Here is a 15,689-nt window from a genome sequence, read left to right as displayed (position 1 = left end):
TCACATAAAATCAAAATAAAATACTCTTACGTTTTTGTTCGGTTGTAACATGACAAAATGTGGAAAATTTCAAGGGGTATGAATACTTTTTCAAGGCACTGCAGTAGCATAAAAGAAATTATGGCTCAATAATGAATCTATTACGCTATGTTCTGATAAATTATCTGCATTTATTGCTCACCTCTGAGGCTGCTGATATCTCATCCAAGATAGCGGCATCCAGCAGCAGTCTCATGGCTTTCCGACGTCTACACAAGGGAGGATTTTACAGGTAAATAACATGAATAAAATATGTTAAATTCATATATAATCTTCTAAGAAGATTGCTGTTGAAATGAAAGGTCTGTTAAAAATAATTCTCGAATAGAGAGACAAGTGAATTTTCCTGTCTACTCCAAAGCATTCTCTCCAGTTGGTAATTTTGCATTCAGAGCTTACATCCAGAGCCGTATATAACCACTTGCTGACCGCAATATGTACAGTATCTCACAAAAGTGAGTACACCCCTCACATTTTTGTAAATATTTTATTATATCTTTTCATGTGACAACACTGAAGAAATGACACTTTGCTACAATGTAAAGTAGTGAGTGTACAGCTTGTATAACAGTGTAGATTTTCTGTCCCCTCAAAATAACTCAACACAGCCATTAATGTCTAAACTGCTGGCAACAAAAGTGAGTACACCCCTAAGTGAAAATGTCCAAATTGGGCCCAGTTAGCTTTTTTACCTCCCCGGTGGCATGTGACTCGTTAGTGTTGTGAATGTGTTGTGGTGTGAATGGGGAGCAGGTGTGTTAAATTTGGTGTTATTGCTCTCACTCTCTCATACTGGCCACTGGAAGTTCAACATGGCACCTCATGGCAAAGAACTCTTTAAGGATCTGAAAAAAATAAATGTTATTCTATATAAAGATAGCCTAGGCTAGAAAAAGATTGCCAAGACCCTGAAAGTGAGCTGCAGCATGATGGCCAAGGCCATACAGCAGTTTAACAGGACAGGTTCCACTCAGAACAGGCCTCACCATGGTCAACCAAAGAAGACGAGTGCAGGTGCATCATATCCAGAGGTTGTCTTTGGGAAATAGACACATGAGTGCTGCTAGCATTGCTGCAGAGGTTGAAGGGGTAGGGGGTCAGCCTGTCAGTGCTCAGACCATACGCCACACACTGCATCAAATTGGTCTGCATGGCTGTCGTCCCAGGCCCAAGAAAGCCTCTTCTAAAGATGATGCGCAAGAAAGCGAGCAAACAGTTTGCTGAAGACAAGCAGGCTAAGGACATGGATTACTGGAACCATGTCCCGTGGTGTGATGAGACCAAGATAAACTTATTTGGTTTGAGTGGTGTCAAGCGTGTGTGGCGACAGCCAGATGAGGAGTACAAAGACAAGTATGTCTTGCCCACAGTCAAGCATGGTGGTTGGTGTGGCATGGTCTGGGGCTGCATGAGTGTTGCCAGCACTGGGGAGCTACAGTTCATTGAGGGAACCATGAATGCCAACATGTACTGTACTGTACTGAAGCAGAGCATGATCCCCTCCCTTCGGAGACTGGGCTGCAGGGCAGTATTCCAACATGATAACGACCCCAAACACACCTCCAAGATGACCACTGCCTTGCTAAAGAAGCTGAGGGTAAAGGTGATGGACAGGGCCAAGCATGTCTCCAGACCTAAACCCTATTGAACATCTGTGGGGCATCCTCAAATGGAAGGTGGAGGAGTGCAAGGTCTCTAACATCCACCAGTTCCGTGATGTTGTCATAGAGGAGTGGAAGAGGACTCCAGTGGCAACCTGTGAAGCTCTGGTGAACTCCATGCCCAAGAGGGTTAAGGTAGTGCTGGAAAATAATGGTGGGCAAAACAAATATTGACACTTTGGGCCCAATTAGGACATAGGCGTATACTTACTCTTGTGCCAGCGGTTTAGACATTTTAATGTTTGGGGGTTCTAAGTCATTTTCTCGCAAAAAAAAAATACAGATTATTACTTTTAAACAACAAATTCCAGAAAAAAGCTGGTTTCTTAAGTGGTTAAAGACCATCAATCACCCTTCGGGAAAACTCTCCTTCCATGTATTTCTTGCTTGGAGCACTTGCTGGCATTTGAGTATTCAAAAGTGGGTGCACTGCACACAGTGTAGTCTGCATGGAAAATTGTTGGTGTGCAAATGATACATTTAGAGGAATGTGTACGGTGTTTTAGGTTACACGAAAACTTTCCTGAATCTGGGTAGCAATTAAGAACTTTTATCAACTCATGTACATGTACCGTAAACATTTTGTCATTTTAAGTGTATTAAACCAGACTGTAATCTGATTGCATATGAGACAAACAAAAATAAAATTCCCAGTTCAATTTGCTAACCAGTTTGCTTACACACCAAATTAACCTGTCTAACAGTTTACGTCAAAACAAGGGTTTAGTTAGCACACATTTGTTGTTAATGTAATCTGATTGCATAACTTTTACTAGCTCTCTGGCTTCGCAGTTCTTCATTCACATTTTTTCCTGGCTGCTGTTTAGAGAGAGAGAGGTTACTGTAGTACAGAAATGTGGGCTGATGTGAATTGTCAAATCAGAGAGCTGCCGGAAACTCCCATAAAAATGAACTGACAAAACTTATTGAGCATAGTTATTGTAGCAGAAAAGAAAATACAATTTCCGAAGATGGATCTACTCCACTATGTCCTGATAAGCTATCTGCCTTTATTGATCTCCTCTGCAGGTTAGTGCTCTTACTTTCAGTATTTATTGGTGTATTTGTTTCACCGCACTGTACTTTAGCAGTTTTTTTTGTTTTTGTACTTCATCTTCTATGCTTATACATCAGTAAACAGTTATACTGTATATATATGTATGTATGTGTATATATATATATCAGTTAAAGTGGACCATTCCCCCTTTCTTTAAAATTTATATTAGCATACATCTTTGCATGCTGGTGTTAAAGCGACTAACCCTTTTTTTTTTTACTGCTTTACTTCCCATCTTTATGTTCTTTCCCTGAAGGTAGTGCTGGAGCTGCTGCTGCCCAGATGACCCTTGAGGCTGGGTTCATATTTACATATAGTTACATAGTTAGGTTGACAAGTCCATCTAGCTCAACCAATAAAAAAAAAGAAAACACAACCATACAATACCATATACCTAATCCTATGCCCGCAGTTGATCCAGAGGAAGGCAAAAATCCTCAGCAAAGCATGATCCAATTTGCTCCAGCAGGGGAAAACAAATCCTTCCTGATCCCCTGAGAGGCAACCGGATATTCCCTGGATCAACTTTACCTATAAATGTTAATACCCAGTTATATTATGTTTAATTAGGAAAGAATCCAGGACCATTGCTTTTTTAAAGCAATCTACTGAGCTGGCCAGAACCACCTCTGGAGGGAGCCACATTTTCACAGCTATTACTGTGAAGAAACCTTTCCATATTTAGGTGTCCTTTTATGAAATGGAGATGAGCAGTGATCCTGCTGATCACAGCTCATTTCCGATCATTCTCAGTTTATGAAACAGAAATGATCGGGGGAGAACATGTTCTCCGCTGATCATCTCTTCACATGGGAATCTGTCATTGACAGACACAGAAATGGCCAGGCTATGAAGCTGCGATCCCAGCACTTCACTGGCGATCTGTGCCAGAATTCACACTCCCGGGTTCACCAGCCTGGAGCTTGTGAAGCGGGGAGTGAAGACAGAATCGGGGGAGAACTGAGGGGGAAAAAGGAAGATTATGGACTTCCTTCTTCCTCGTTCAGACCCCCCAACACAGTAATCATGTCCCCCTGCCATATTTATGTATATATATACATGTATATATATACACACATACATGTAGATATATATTTAATGTGTATATATATATACAATGTATGTGTGTGTGTATTCAGTGTATATATATACATATTTATGTAAGGGGACTATTATTTATAACCTCGTGTACTCAGCAGTGATAATTTATCTCTGCTTGTTAAAGCGCGAGGGATTTTCATACTACTGTAATCTCGCTTTGTCTCACGAGATTACAGACGCTCCATTGACTTCTACACAGATCTCCAAGAAAACCGTTCTCCTCTGATCACCCTGGGCGAACTGAAGTTCTCCCATTCATAAAAGGGGTGCCAGATGTGATCATTTTCCCCGGAGAACTGTAGAGAAGCCAATGGAGAAAAAAATTCACCCGTTCATAAAAGGACACCTTAGAGAGGAAATCTCTTTTCCTGTAGACATAAAGAGTGCCCCCTTGTCCTCTGTGATGACCCTAACCACCTCCTTCCCAAGCCTATTCTAAAACCTTGCCCCTACATGTAAAAATCTACTTTTTTTTTAGTTCTCACAAAGTGTCAGTATCAGATTGCATGTCTTCCCACTAAAAGGCCCCTTTCGCATGAGTGGACCAATTGGGGCAACCTGTCTATTTTTCAGGCGGACCCGATTGGACCATCCATAGCTCTCTATGGAGCAGCAGATATCAGCGGACATGTCCGCTGACACCCCTTGGCATCTGATTCGGGCCACCAAAAACAGACGGATGGGGATCTGTTCCCAATTCATCTGGCAGATTGGATTGGTTGACAGTCAAGCGATCCATTTCCATCCAACCGCTCCATAGAGGAGAGCAGGCTGTGTCTGTGTCCACTCTGCATAGCAGAACAGGCAGATCTGTTCTGCTATGATCCCCCACTGAACAGGCACATCTGTTGGACGAAGTCCACCCCGTGTAAAAAGGGTCTAGGTTTGCTGATTACTTCCATTGCTGGTATATAAAAAAATAAATTACTGTATTTATTGGCATATAACATCCCCCCCTGAAAACGGAGTGAAAATAACATGTGCATGTTATACGCCGATATATGCCTCGAAGGGGGGGAGGACCGGGGGAAGGGCCGCCAGATTAAACAGAGCGGGGATCCTCCTCTTCCACTTTTTTAGGAAGTCCTGCCTTCTGGACCAGCTCCTATGATAGACAACACACTGGTCCAATGCCGGGACATGTGCTGTCTATCATAGGAGCAGGCTCAGGAGGTGGGAATTATAACAGTGTCAGCCGAGTAAACAGGAGATCCCCGCTCTGTTTAATCCAGCGGCTCTAATCTGCTGAGGCTGCAGATGGCACTGATCAGGCTGCAAAGATGGGCAATGGAGAGGCTGCAGATGGGCACTTATTAGGCTGCATTGATGGGCAATGGTAAGGTTGCAGATGGGCACTGATCATGCTGCAATGATGGGCAATGGTGAGGATGCAGATAGGCACCTTTAGGCTGCAATGAGGGGCAATAGTCAGGCTGCAGATGGGCACTGATCAGGCTGCAATGATGGGCATAGGTAAGGCTGCAAATGGGCACTGATCAGGCTGCAATGATGGGCAACAGTGAGGCTGCAGATGGGCACTGATCAGGCTGCAATGATGGGCAATAGTGAGGCTGCGGATGGGCACTGATCAGGTTGCAATGATGGGCAATGATGAGGCTGCATATGGGCACTATTCAGGCTGCAATGATGGGCAAAGGGGAGTCTGCAGATGGGCACTGATCAGGCTGCATTGATGGGCAATGGTGAGGCTGCAGATGGGCATTAATAAGGCTACAATGGTGAGGCTGCAGATGGCCTCTGATCTGGCTGCAATGATGGGCAATGGTGAAGCTGCATTGATGGGCACTGATAAGGCTGCATTGATGGGCAATGGTGAGGCTGCAGATGGACACTGATCAAGCTGGATTGATGGGCAATGGTGAGGCTGCAGATGGGCACTGATCAGGCTGCATTGATGTTCAATGATGAGGCTGCAGATGGGCACTGATCATGCTGCAATGATGGGCAATGGTGAGGATGCAGATAGGCACCTTTAGGTTGCAATGAGGGGCAATGGTCAGGCTGCAGATGGGCACTGATCAGGCTGCAATGATGGGCATAGGTAAGGCTGCAAATGGGCACTGATCAGGCTGCAAATATGGGCAACAGTGAGGCTGCAGATGGGCACTGATCAGGGTGTAATGATGGGCAATAGTGAGGCTGTGGATGGGCACTGATCAGGTTGCAATGATGGGCAATGATGAGGCTGCAGATGGGCACTATTCAGGCTGTAATGATGGGCAAAGGGGAGTCTGCAGATGGGCACTGATCATTATGCATTGATGGGGAATGGTGAGGCTGCAAATGGGCACTGATCAGGCTGCATTGATGGGCAATGGTGAGGCTGCAGATGGGCATTAATAAGGCTTCAATGGCGAGGCTGCAGGTGGCCCCTGATCTGGCTGCAATAATGGGCAATGGTGAAGCTGCATTGATGGGCACTGATAAGGCTGCATTGATGGGCAATGTTGAGGCTGCAGATGGGCACTGATCAAGCTGGATTGATAGGCAATGGTGAGGCTGCAGATGGGCACTGATCAGGCTGCATTGAGGGGCAATGGTGAAGCTGCAGATGGGCACTGATCAGGCTGCAATGGTAAGGCTGCAGATGAGCCCTGATCAGGTTGCATTAATGGGCAATGGTGATCCTGCATTGACTGGCACTGATCAAGCTGCATTGAAGGGCAGTGGTAAAGCTGTAGATGGGCACTGATCAGGCTGCAATGTTGAAGCTGCAGGTGGACACTGATCAGGCTGAATTGAGGGGCAATGGTGAAGCTGCAGATGGGCACTGATCAGGCTGCATTGATGGGCAATGGTGAGGCTGCATTGATTGGGCACAGATTAGGCTGCATTGTTGGGCACTGGTAAGGATGCATTGATGGGCACTGACCCTCATTTTGCTTCAAAGTTCTTATGTAAATGCTATGTTATGTAAATTTTAAGTTTTTTTCCTAAAACTTTGCTCTTAAAATTAAGGTGCGTGTTCTACTCTGATTAATACTTTAAATAAAAATTCCAGTATACAGTATATATACCATAGTTTGCAGATGCTATACCTTTCATGCAAACCATATGTTCCATAGTTTGCAGATGCTATACCTTTCATGCAAACTAATCAATATACACTCATTGGGATTTTTCTTAACCATAAACATGTAGCAGAATACATTTCGGCCAAACCTTATTAAGAGATTTTGATTTTCCAATGTTTTTTTATGGGATATGTTTTATCGCAGAAAGTAAAAACTGTTGTTTATCTTTCAAAAATTGGCAGTTTTTTTTTTCATTGATAGAGCTTTCTTTTGGTGGTATTTGATCACCACTGGGTTTTTTTTTATTTTTTGCGCTATTTTTGGGAAAAAAATTATATAAAACATAATTTGTGTACAGTTTTGCATAACTGCAGTAATGCAGTGCCACTGCCAAATTGTCATTTAAAGTAACGCTACGCGATAAAAGCAAAAAATGACCTGGTCATGAAGGGGGGGTTAATCTTCTTGGAACTGAAGTAATTATCACAGGCAACAACAGCAGTTTCCTGTCTTAGAAGCAGCCTCTACATGATTACACAATGTTCTGTGCTATGGTCGGTGTGTTCCTGCAGCTGTTTAGAATAGAAATGAGTTCTCAAGCTTATTGGAGCTCAGAAAGTGGCCAGATCTGCGTTATCAAATCATGTAGCTGTGGGAAATCCCCATAGAAAGTAACCGATGTTAAACTCATTAAGCAGGTTTACACAGACTTGTATAAAGTACTCGAAATTTCTACTTGAGTAAAAGTACAAGTGCTCAATCAAAAAGTGACTTGAGTAGAAGTGGAAGTGCTCGCAGAAAAAGTTACTTAAGTAGAAGTACTAAAGTATTCAACATTTTTTTTACTTAAGTATTGCAAGTAGTTTTTTCAAAAAATTTGCTACTTAAGTACTAAAAGTAAAAAGTACCAGTAGTTTTGAAAAAAAAATTCTACTCAAGTACTGAAAGTAGAAGTACAAGTACTGTGTTATGTAGTTATTAAAGAAAGAAGTCAAAAGTTTGAACATCATATTGTTTTTATTATTTCAAATGATTTATTCAAATGATTAACCTGTGTTTGTTAGTAGTTTCTTGATGCACTTTAAGCGCTGTAGCACCATTTATTTGTTTGTTTCATATTTTCTTTTTATTGGAAAGATTTGGTATAGCAGCTTTTATTATACACAGCCTTTATTTTCGTATGCGCTGATTTACAAATGACATTATACACATTTTTTTGAGCTTTATGCAACCTGCCATCTACTGTTCTGGCAGTGGTAATGTTTTTAAAAGTAACGAGTAACTATGCAGCACAAAAAAAAAATACTTGAGTAGAAGTATCGAAATCATCGAAAAAATGTAGTGAAGTAAAAGTAGAAGTAGGAGAAAAAAATTCTACTCTAGGAAAGTACAGATACCGCATTTCGGTACTTAAGTACAGTACTTAAGTATTTCTACTTCGTTACTATACATCTCTGGGTTTACAGCATAAGAGAAGACACGGCTTATTAGGATGGCTCTACTAGGCTATGTCCTGATCAACTATCTGTGTTTATTGATCGTCTGGGCAGGTTAGTGCGTCTACCTTCCTTTTTTAGTTCTTGATGTATTTGTTTCATCATTTGGTGGTAGTGTTCTTGGCTTCAATTGCATTTTCAGAAGAAATCTGCACTTTTTGCATTTTTTTTGTATTTTATGCTAATTTTTTATGCTTTTACATCAGTTAATGTCTAGATATATTAGATAAAGTGGACCTCTCTCTCTTTTCACGAAAGTTTGCATCACTATGCATCTCTGCATGCTGATGTGAATCTGATTAGCACTTCAGCCCCAAGCCTATTCTGACACTTCTCTCCTACATGTACAAACAAGCAATTTTTTTCTTTTGTGAAATTACTTAGAAACCCCAAACATTTATATATATTTTTTTTAAGCAGAGGCCCTAGAGAATAAAATGGTGGGTGTTGCACTTTTTTTTACATCACGCGGTATTTGCGCAGTGGTTTTTCAAATACAATATTTTTTGAAAAAAATACAATTTAGTGAGTTTTAATGCACAAAAACAAAATCGAAAATCCAATTGTTTGGTAAAATATATAAGATGATGTTAGGCAGAGTAAAAATATACCGAACATGTCACACTTTAAAATAATGCACACTTGTGGAATTGTGACAAACTATGGTTCTTATAAATTCTTCATAGGCAACACTTTAAAAACCTTTGCAGGTTACCAGTTTAGAGTTAGGCCCCTTTCTTCTCAGCGGGGGATCGATCCGCCGATCCCCGCTGAGCAGGCGGGTGACAGCTCCCTCTCCACTCTGTGTGCAGAGACGGAGCTGTCCGATCCCTGCTGTCCTCTATGGGAGATTGGATGAGAGCCCCCTGTCCGTTCTTATCCGATTCCATCCGATCCGATTGTCCAGACGGATGGAAAATAGGGTTTCCATCCATCCGGATTGGATCCGCTGACATCCGCTGCTCCATAGGGATGCATGGAGCATCCGATCCAGTCTGCCTGAAAAACTGACAGGCAGATCGGATCGCCCGTGTGAAAGGGGTCTTACAGGGGAAGTCTGGTGCTAGAATTATTGCTCTCACTCTGATGTTCATGGCAATACCTCATATGTGAGGTGCAATTGCTGTTTGTGTATGTATGTGGAACCGACATGCTCGTTTACCTTTGTGCGCAAGCACAGTGAGCCGGGACGCTTTAAAAAAAAAAATATATATATATATATTTTCTTATTTCTTTTATTTACATTTTTTTTTTTTTTTTTTTATTTTGGATGTTGATGAACAACATCCCTTGTGATAGCAATAAGAATTACAGATGTGAAAAAAAATCTCCATGCTATCCATGTGTATTAACCACCTATTATTCAACTCTATATAATATAGGAAGCAGCTAGCACCACTATGCATCCAACCTCCTGTACAAAATGCAATAAATATATATAGTCACAAAAAAGTGCAGTGCTCTCCTTCAATAAAGTGCATTGAAATTATAGTGCATAAATAAATATCTGAAAACAATATCAACTGTCAATCAACTGTATATAATAAATTAAATAACGTGAGTTAAAATATAATAATGAATAATAATTAATAAATAACATTTCTTTTAAATATATACACAATCCATCAATAAATGATTCAATGTCCGTGAAAAAAAAAGGGGGTGCAGTCCCATACACCAGAAACTCTTCAGTAATTGCCTCTGATCACCACAGTGCCCTTCCCCCCACCTATGGGGGTATTTTTCACCTGCTTGAATGGACTTCACTAATTAAAGGAGGTCTATATGCACTTTGCAGTCTTATAAGTGGCACCGCTCCCACTGGCCGTACCCTCCAAATCTGTGGCTCTCAGCAGCTCTCAGCATGGTGCCAATCATATTGGAGGCAAGAGGAATGAACCATAGTGCAAATCACTAATAAAAAGCATTTATTTCCATATAAAAATCCATTCACATTTCAGAAGTAAAAAACAAGCATTTCACAATACAATCCTCTGCATACACAGCTCCACCTAGTCCCAGCGTGATTACGTCACTGCCCACCTCACGTGTAGCGCCCAATGGGCTTTCTCAAAGGTTCAGGTTGAGCAATAATATACAATAATATAATCACAGTACTGTATGTACTATTATGACTGTACGACTTCCTTTCCACTTTTAGCTGTTTGTACTCTGACGTGATGAGGGAATTCAGTTAAAATAAACATTTGCATATTTCTCAGTCTCCTGACTATATATAGTGTGCACTGTGATTCTTCCCCCCAGGCACTACCTCACTACATAAAGCTGAACTAAGAGATAAGCAAATATTGCCCAAGAACTAAAATCATGTGCATTCTTTCTTGAATCTTGGTGTGCTTTGTGTATTTCTTCCAGATCTGTGCAGTAATCCAGTGTTAGACTTTCCCTCTGTGCAGGAGATTCCTGTAATTCCCTCTCACTGTAGGGGCATCCTAGTAATACTCTCACTGTAGGGGCATCCTAGTAATACTCTCACTGTAGGGGCATCCTAGTAATACTCTCACTGTAGGGGCATCCTAGTAATACTCTCACTGTAGGGGAATCCTAGTAATACTCTTACTGTAGGGGCATCCGAATGATACATAGGCAGCTTCTGCACATTGAAGGGTCACCAGATTCATCTTGGGTTATGGAAGAAATTTTTGACCTGGAAATGAAGTGCCACACTGAAAGGTTCAAGTCTAATATAAAGTTTACCCCAAACATGAAATGAGTAGAACAGCCACCGCCTTTCAGGGGCAAAGCATTGCCTCCTTCATCAGGGCTGAAACATGGCATGACATACTGTAAGAATAAATATAACAAAGCTTTTATGAATTGTGTAAAACCAAAATAAATGTATACATATATAAATGTATACACATATATATATATATATATATATATATATATATATATATACGGTGTATGTATGTGTGTGTGTGTGTATATATATATATATATATACACACTATATTGTCAAAAATATTGGAACACCTGCCTTTACATACACATGAACTTTAATGGTATCCTAGTCCAGGTCCAGTATGGACTTGCTTTGTGCACTGGTCCGAATCATTTGGTGGAGGGAGGATTATAGTGTGGGGTTGTTTTTCAGGGGTTGGGCTTTGTCCCTTAGTTCCACTGAAGGGAACTCTTAGAGGCGTCAGCATACCAAGACATTTTGGACAATTTCATGCTCACAACTTTGCAAGGAAAGCAAGGTCCATGAAGACATAGATAAGCGAGTTTGGGGTGGAGGAAATTGACTGGCCTGACCCCAACCCGAAAGAACACTTTTGGGATAAAGTAGAGCAGAGAGACTGTGAGCCAGGCCTTCTCTCCAACATCGGTGCCTGACCTCACAAATGCACTTCTGGAAGAATGGTCAAACATTCCCATAGACACACTCTTATATCTTGTGGACAGCCTTCCCAAAAGAGTTGAAGCTGTTATGGTAGCAAAGGGTGGGCCAACTCAATATTGAAGCCTGCGGACTAAGATTTGGATGTCATTAACCAGTTCTGAAGATTTTCCCCCTTAATGATAAGGCCATTTTTTGCGATTCGGTACTGCGTTAATTTAATGGACAATTGCGCGGTCGTGCGAGGCTGTACCTTAAAAAAATTGATGCCCTTTTTGGTATGGTGGTATTTGATCCCCTATGCGATTTTTTTTTATTTTTTGCGCTATAAACAAAAAAAACTAAATATAAACAAAAAAAGAGCGACAAGTCTGAAAAAAAACTATACTGTTTTTCACTTTCTGCTTTATAACGTTCCCAATAAAAAAAATTTAAAAATCAAATTTTTCATAATTTTAGGCCAATTTGTTTTCTGCTACATATTTTTGGTTAAAAAAATGGTTTGCAAAAAAGGTATTGCGTCTACAAAAGAGGGGAAAGATTTATGTTATTTTTATTTATTTATTTATTATTTACTAGTAATGGCGGCGATCAGCGATTTTTAGCGGGACTGCGACATTGCGGTGGACAGATCAGACCTCTAACTGACATTTTTGACACTTTTGGGGGGACCAGTGACATTATTACAGTAATCAACGCTAAAAATCTGCACTGTTACTGTAATGATGACACTGGCAGGGAAGGGGTTAACCTAGGGGCGATCAAAGGGTTAAATGTGAGCCGAGGGGGGATGGGCTTGTGAAATGATCATAGAGACCTGTCTTCCTATATAGAAGGATCACAGGCTCTCTGTGTTCATTCCAGAGAGAACAACGATATGCTGTGTTTACAACAGCAGACCGTCATTCTCTCTTCATGGGAAGCCATCGCGGGTACCCGGCGTCAATCACAGCCCCGTAGATCAGCTTCCCCACCCTAGGGAGTGGGCACACGTGCTCTTAGGCAGCAATCACGGCCCCGTAGATCGGCTTCCCCACTGGCGAGTGGGCACATGCGCCCCCAGGATCGCTCCCACGAACCTGCCAACCTTCTACCACATATCGACGGCGGCTGGTTGGCAAGTAGTTAAAGTTCATATGCATGTAAAGGCAGGTGTCCTGATACTTTTGGCATTATAGTATGGGTATCTCATGATGGGTAAAAGCAAAGAGCTCTCTCAAGACCTTTTCAACCTTATTGTTGCAACACATACTTATGGCATTGGTTACAGAAGGATTTCTAAGCTTTTGAATGTTCCAGTGAGCACTGTTGAGGCCATAATCTGGAAGTGGAAAGAACATAATTTCACCATAAACCATCCACAACCTGGTGCTTCTCACATGATTTCTGACATAGGAGTGAAAATATTTATCAGTAGAGTTGTCCAAGAGCCAAGGACCACTTGTGGAGAGCTTCAAAAAGAACTGGAATTAGCAGATACATTTGTTTCAAAGAAAACAATAAGTAATGCACTCAACCGCCATGGCCTGTATGCACGCTCACCATGCAGGACTCCATTGCAGAAGAAAAACTTGAAGCTTGTTTAACATTTGCTGCACAACATTTAGACAAGCCTGTGAAATACTGGTGAATATAGTCCGGTCAGATAAGATCAAAATTGAATTTTTTGGATGCCATAAAACACATCATGATTGGAGGTCAAATGGCACATCACCCCAAAAACACCCCAATACGAAAAGTGAAGTTTGGAGATGGGAACATCATGGTGCGGGGGTGTTTTTCAGCATACGGTACTGACAAACTTGATGTCATTGAAGGAAGGATGAATGGAAAAATGTACCAAGACATTATTGATAATAATCTGCTGCCATCTACCAGGATGATGAAGACGAAACAAGGGTAGACCTTTCAGCAAGACCATAATCCCAAACACAAAGTTTTCAAAGAAAGAAAATAAAGTTGCTAGAATGGCCCAGCCAATCACCAGACTTGAATCCAATATAAAATCTATGGAAAGAACTAAAGGTCAGAGTTCATAGAAGAGGCCTTCAATGTTCTCAATGCATGCGACTAGTTTCTCCATACAGGAGGCAGCTTGAAGCTGTTATTATCAACAAAGGATTTTATACCAAGTATTAAATACATTTCAGTTAGCGCGTTCAATACTTTTTCTCTGTGTCATTCAGTTGAACACGTTGTCTCATTCAGGTGAGCAAGTGTAAGGATTTAAGTGACTTTGACAAGGGCCAAATTGTAATGACTAGAAGACTGGGTCAGAGCAACTCCAATGCGGCAGCTCTTGCGGGACGTTCACAGTCTGCAGTATTTTTACTTGTACTATGATTATGAAGTGGGTCAAATTGATAGAAGGTTAGATCCTTCAGACAGTGTGTATTCAGGGCTGTGCATACCTATCAAATTAGGATGCACGGCTGTGTCTTTACAGCTGCTGCATCCCCATAGAGTAACATAGGCTGCCTACACACAGCTTTATAGGTGGCTCTACCCACATAAATGTTTGCGTTGTATGGATCACCCATGTGAGTGAAGCCTATAGCCCTGTACTCATGGGCCGAATGTTGGGAGACATTGGCCGGCTCAAAAAAAACCTGTCCGACATTCGGCCCGTGTGTATGTCAACCATGCCGACACAAGTTGGCCATTTGACCGCCTTCTATTGGACGAGCATGCTGGAAAACCAGCAGCCGACCGGCTCCCAATCAGCGCTCTCAGCCAATGGCTGAGAGCGCTGATCACAATATTCTGGTGGTGGGGCAATGCCCTGTCAGAACACAATAGCTCAGTGGGGGAGATCACTGTACTAACATCTGATGGTTAGTACAACGACTCCGACCAGAGCTGACAGTTTTCTTATTCAACCCGCTGGGCTGAATGAAAAAAAAATATTAGTGTGTACCCGGCTTTATCTGGAAAAGAGCAGCTGTGAAAAAAGAAGCATGAGACATAAAAATTGTGAAGTGTTATGGAATGAGATAAGCCAAACTCCACTTACTGGGAATAGTGTGATAACAGCAATGTTCAGAAGCTGGTTTGAACTGGTTGGCTGGTAGTGCTGACATTTACCACAAACCCCCTGCAGTAAATTTTTCATTTTTCTCACACGTTAAAATCTGTATTTCTAGCTAGGAAAAAAACAAATTCTATATATTATATATATATATATTTTTTTTTAATAGAGTCCCTGTAGAATAAAATGGAAGTGGTTGCAGTTCAGGCTAGGTGCACAGTAGCCAAATCTCTAAAAAATATTTTCAGAGCATGGCGCTGTCAGGCATTCAGGAGGTGATCTGCCAAACAGAATGGGGCTAATGCACTGCAACTGCGAGCCAAGGTCTGGCCCACGACTGTGACTTGAATGGCTGAGTTTGACAGGTGGTGCCGCCTGTCAGCTTGGCATGTTGGGTTATAATTGCAGTATGATCTCTTTGCTAGTAATTGATTGTTAATCAGTCCCATTTTTACCAGCCAATCAGCTCCACACAATACATGCCCAGATGGAAACTACAGCCACTTAGCAGATAAGGTAGGTCTCCTGGGTTTAACCACTTTCCATCTGCTCACATTGCTGCTACTGTGGCAATGTGGCTCGTTATCGTCCAGCAACGTAGGTCTACGTCGCTGGACTCCTCCCCCTGTGGGCGCCGCACGCGCGCCGCCAGAGGCTCGCTCCGGCTGTATTCAGTCACAGCAGGAGTTGGGCCAGGGGAGGAGCGGCGGTGATCACCGCCGCTCTTCCCCGATCGTCGGGGAATCGAGTGTGGAGATCTGCCCGTTTGTGTAAACAAAGCGGGCGGATCTCCTAAGTGACAGACAGGGTCAGATTGCAGGGTTCAGCATAGCTCCCCCCACACACGTCAGTAAGCACCAGGCATACATTAACCCCTCCCATTCCAATAAAAATTAACCCCTTCCCTG

The 15,689-nt window shown here is 42.0% G+C and overlaps 1 protein-coding gene across 1 annotated transcript in view; it reads left to right on the top strand.

Moving 5' to 3' along the window:
- Nucleotides 1–2,624: 2,624 nt before the first annotated feature.
- LOC309560448 (major histocompatibility complex class I-related gene protein-like) overlaps nucleotides 2,625–15,689 on the top strand; it is a gene marked incomplete at its 3' end in the record, with an annotated part of 48,138 nt that continues 35,073 nt past the window's right edge. The window contains exon 1 of the mRNA XM_082264081.1: nucleotides 2,625–2,729. Coding sequence (XP_082120207.1) covers nucleotides 2,672–2,729 — 58 coding nt within the window. The 5' untranslated portion in view covers nucleotides 2,625–2,671. The remainder of the gene's footprint in view (nucleotides 2,730–15,689) is intronic.

This window comes from Pelophylax lessonae, assembly GCF_965119305.1.
Source record: "Pelophylax lessonae genome assembly, chromosome: 7".
NCBI lineage: Eukaryota > Metazoa > Chordata > Amphibia > Anura > Ranidae > Pelophylax > Pelophylax lessonae.
This window is presented reverse-complemented; position numbering and strand designations above follow the sequence as displayed.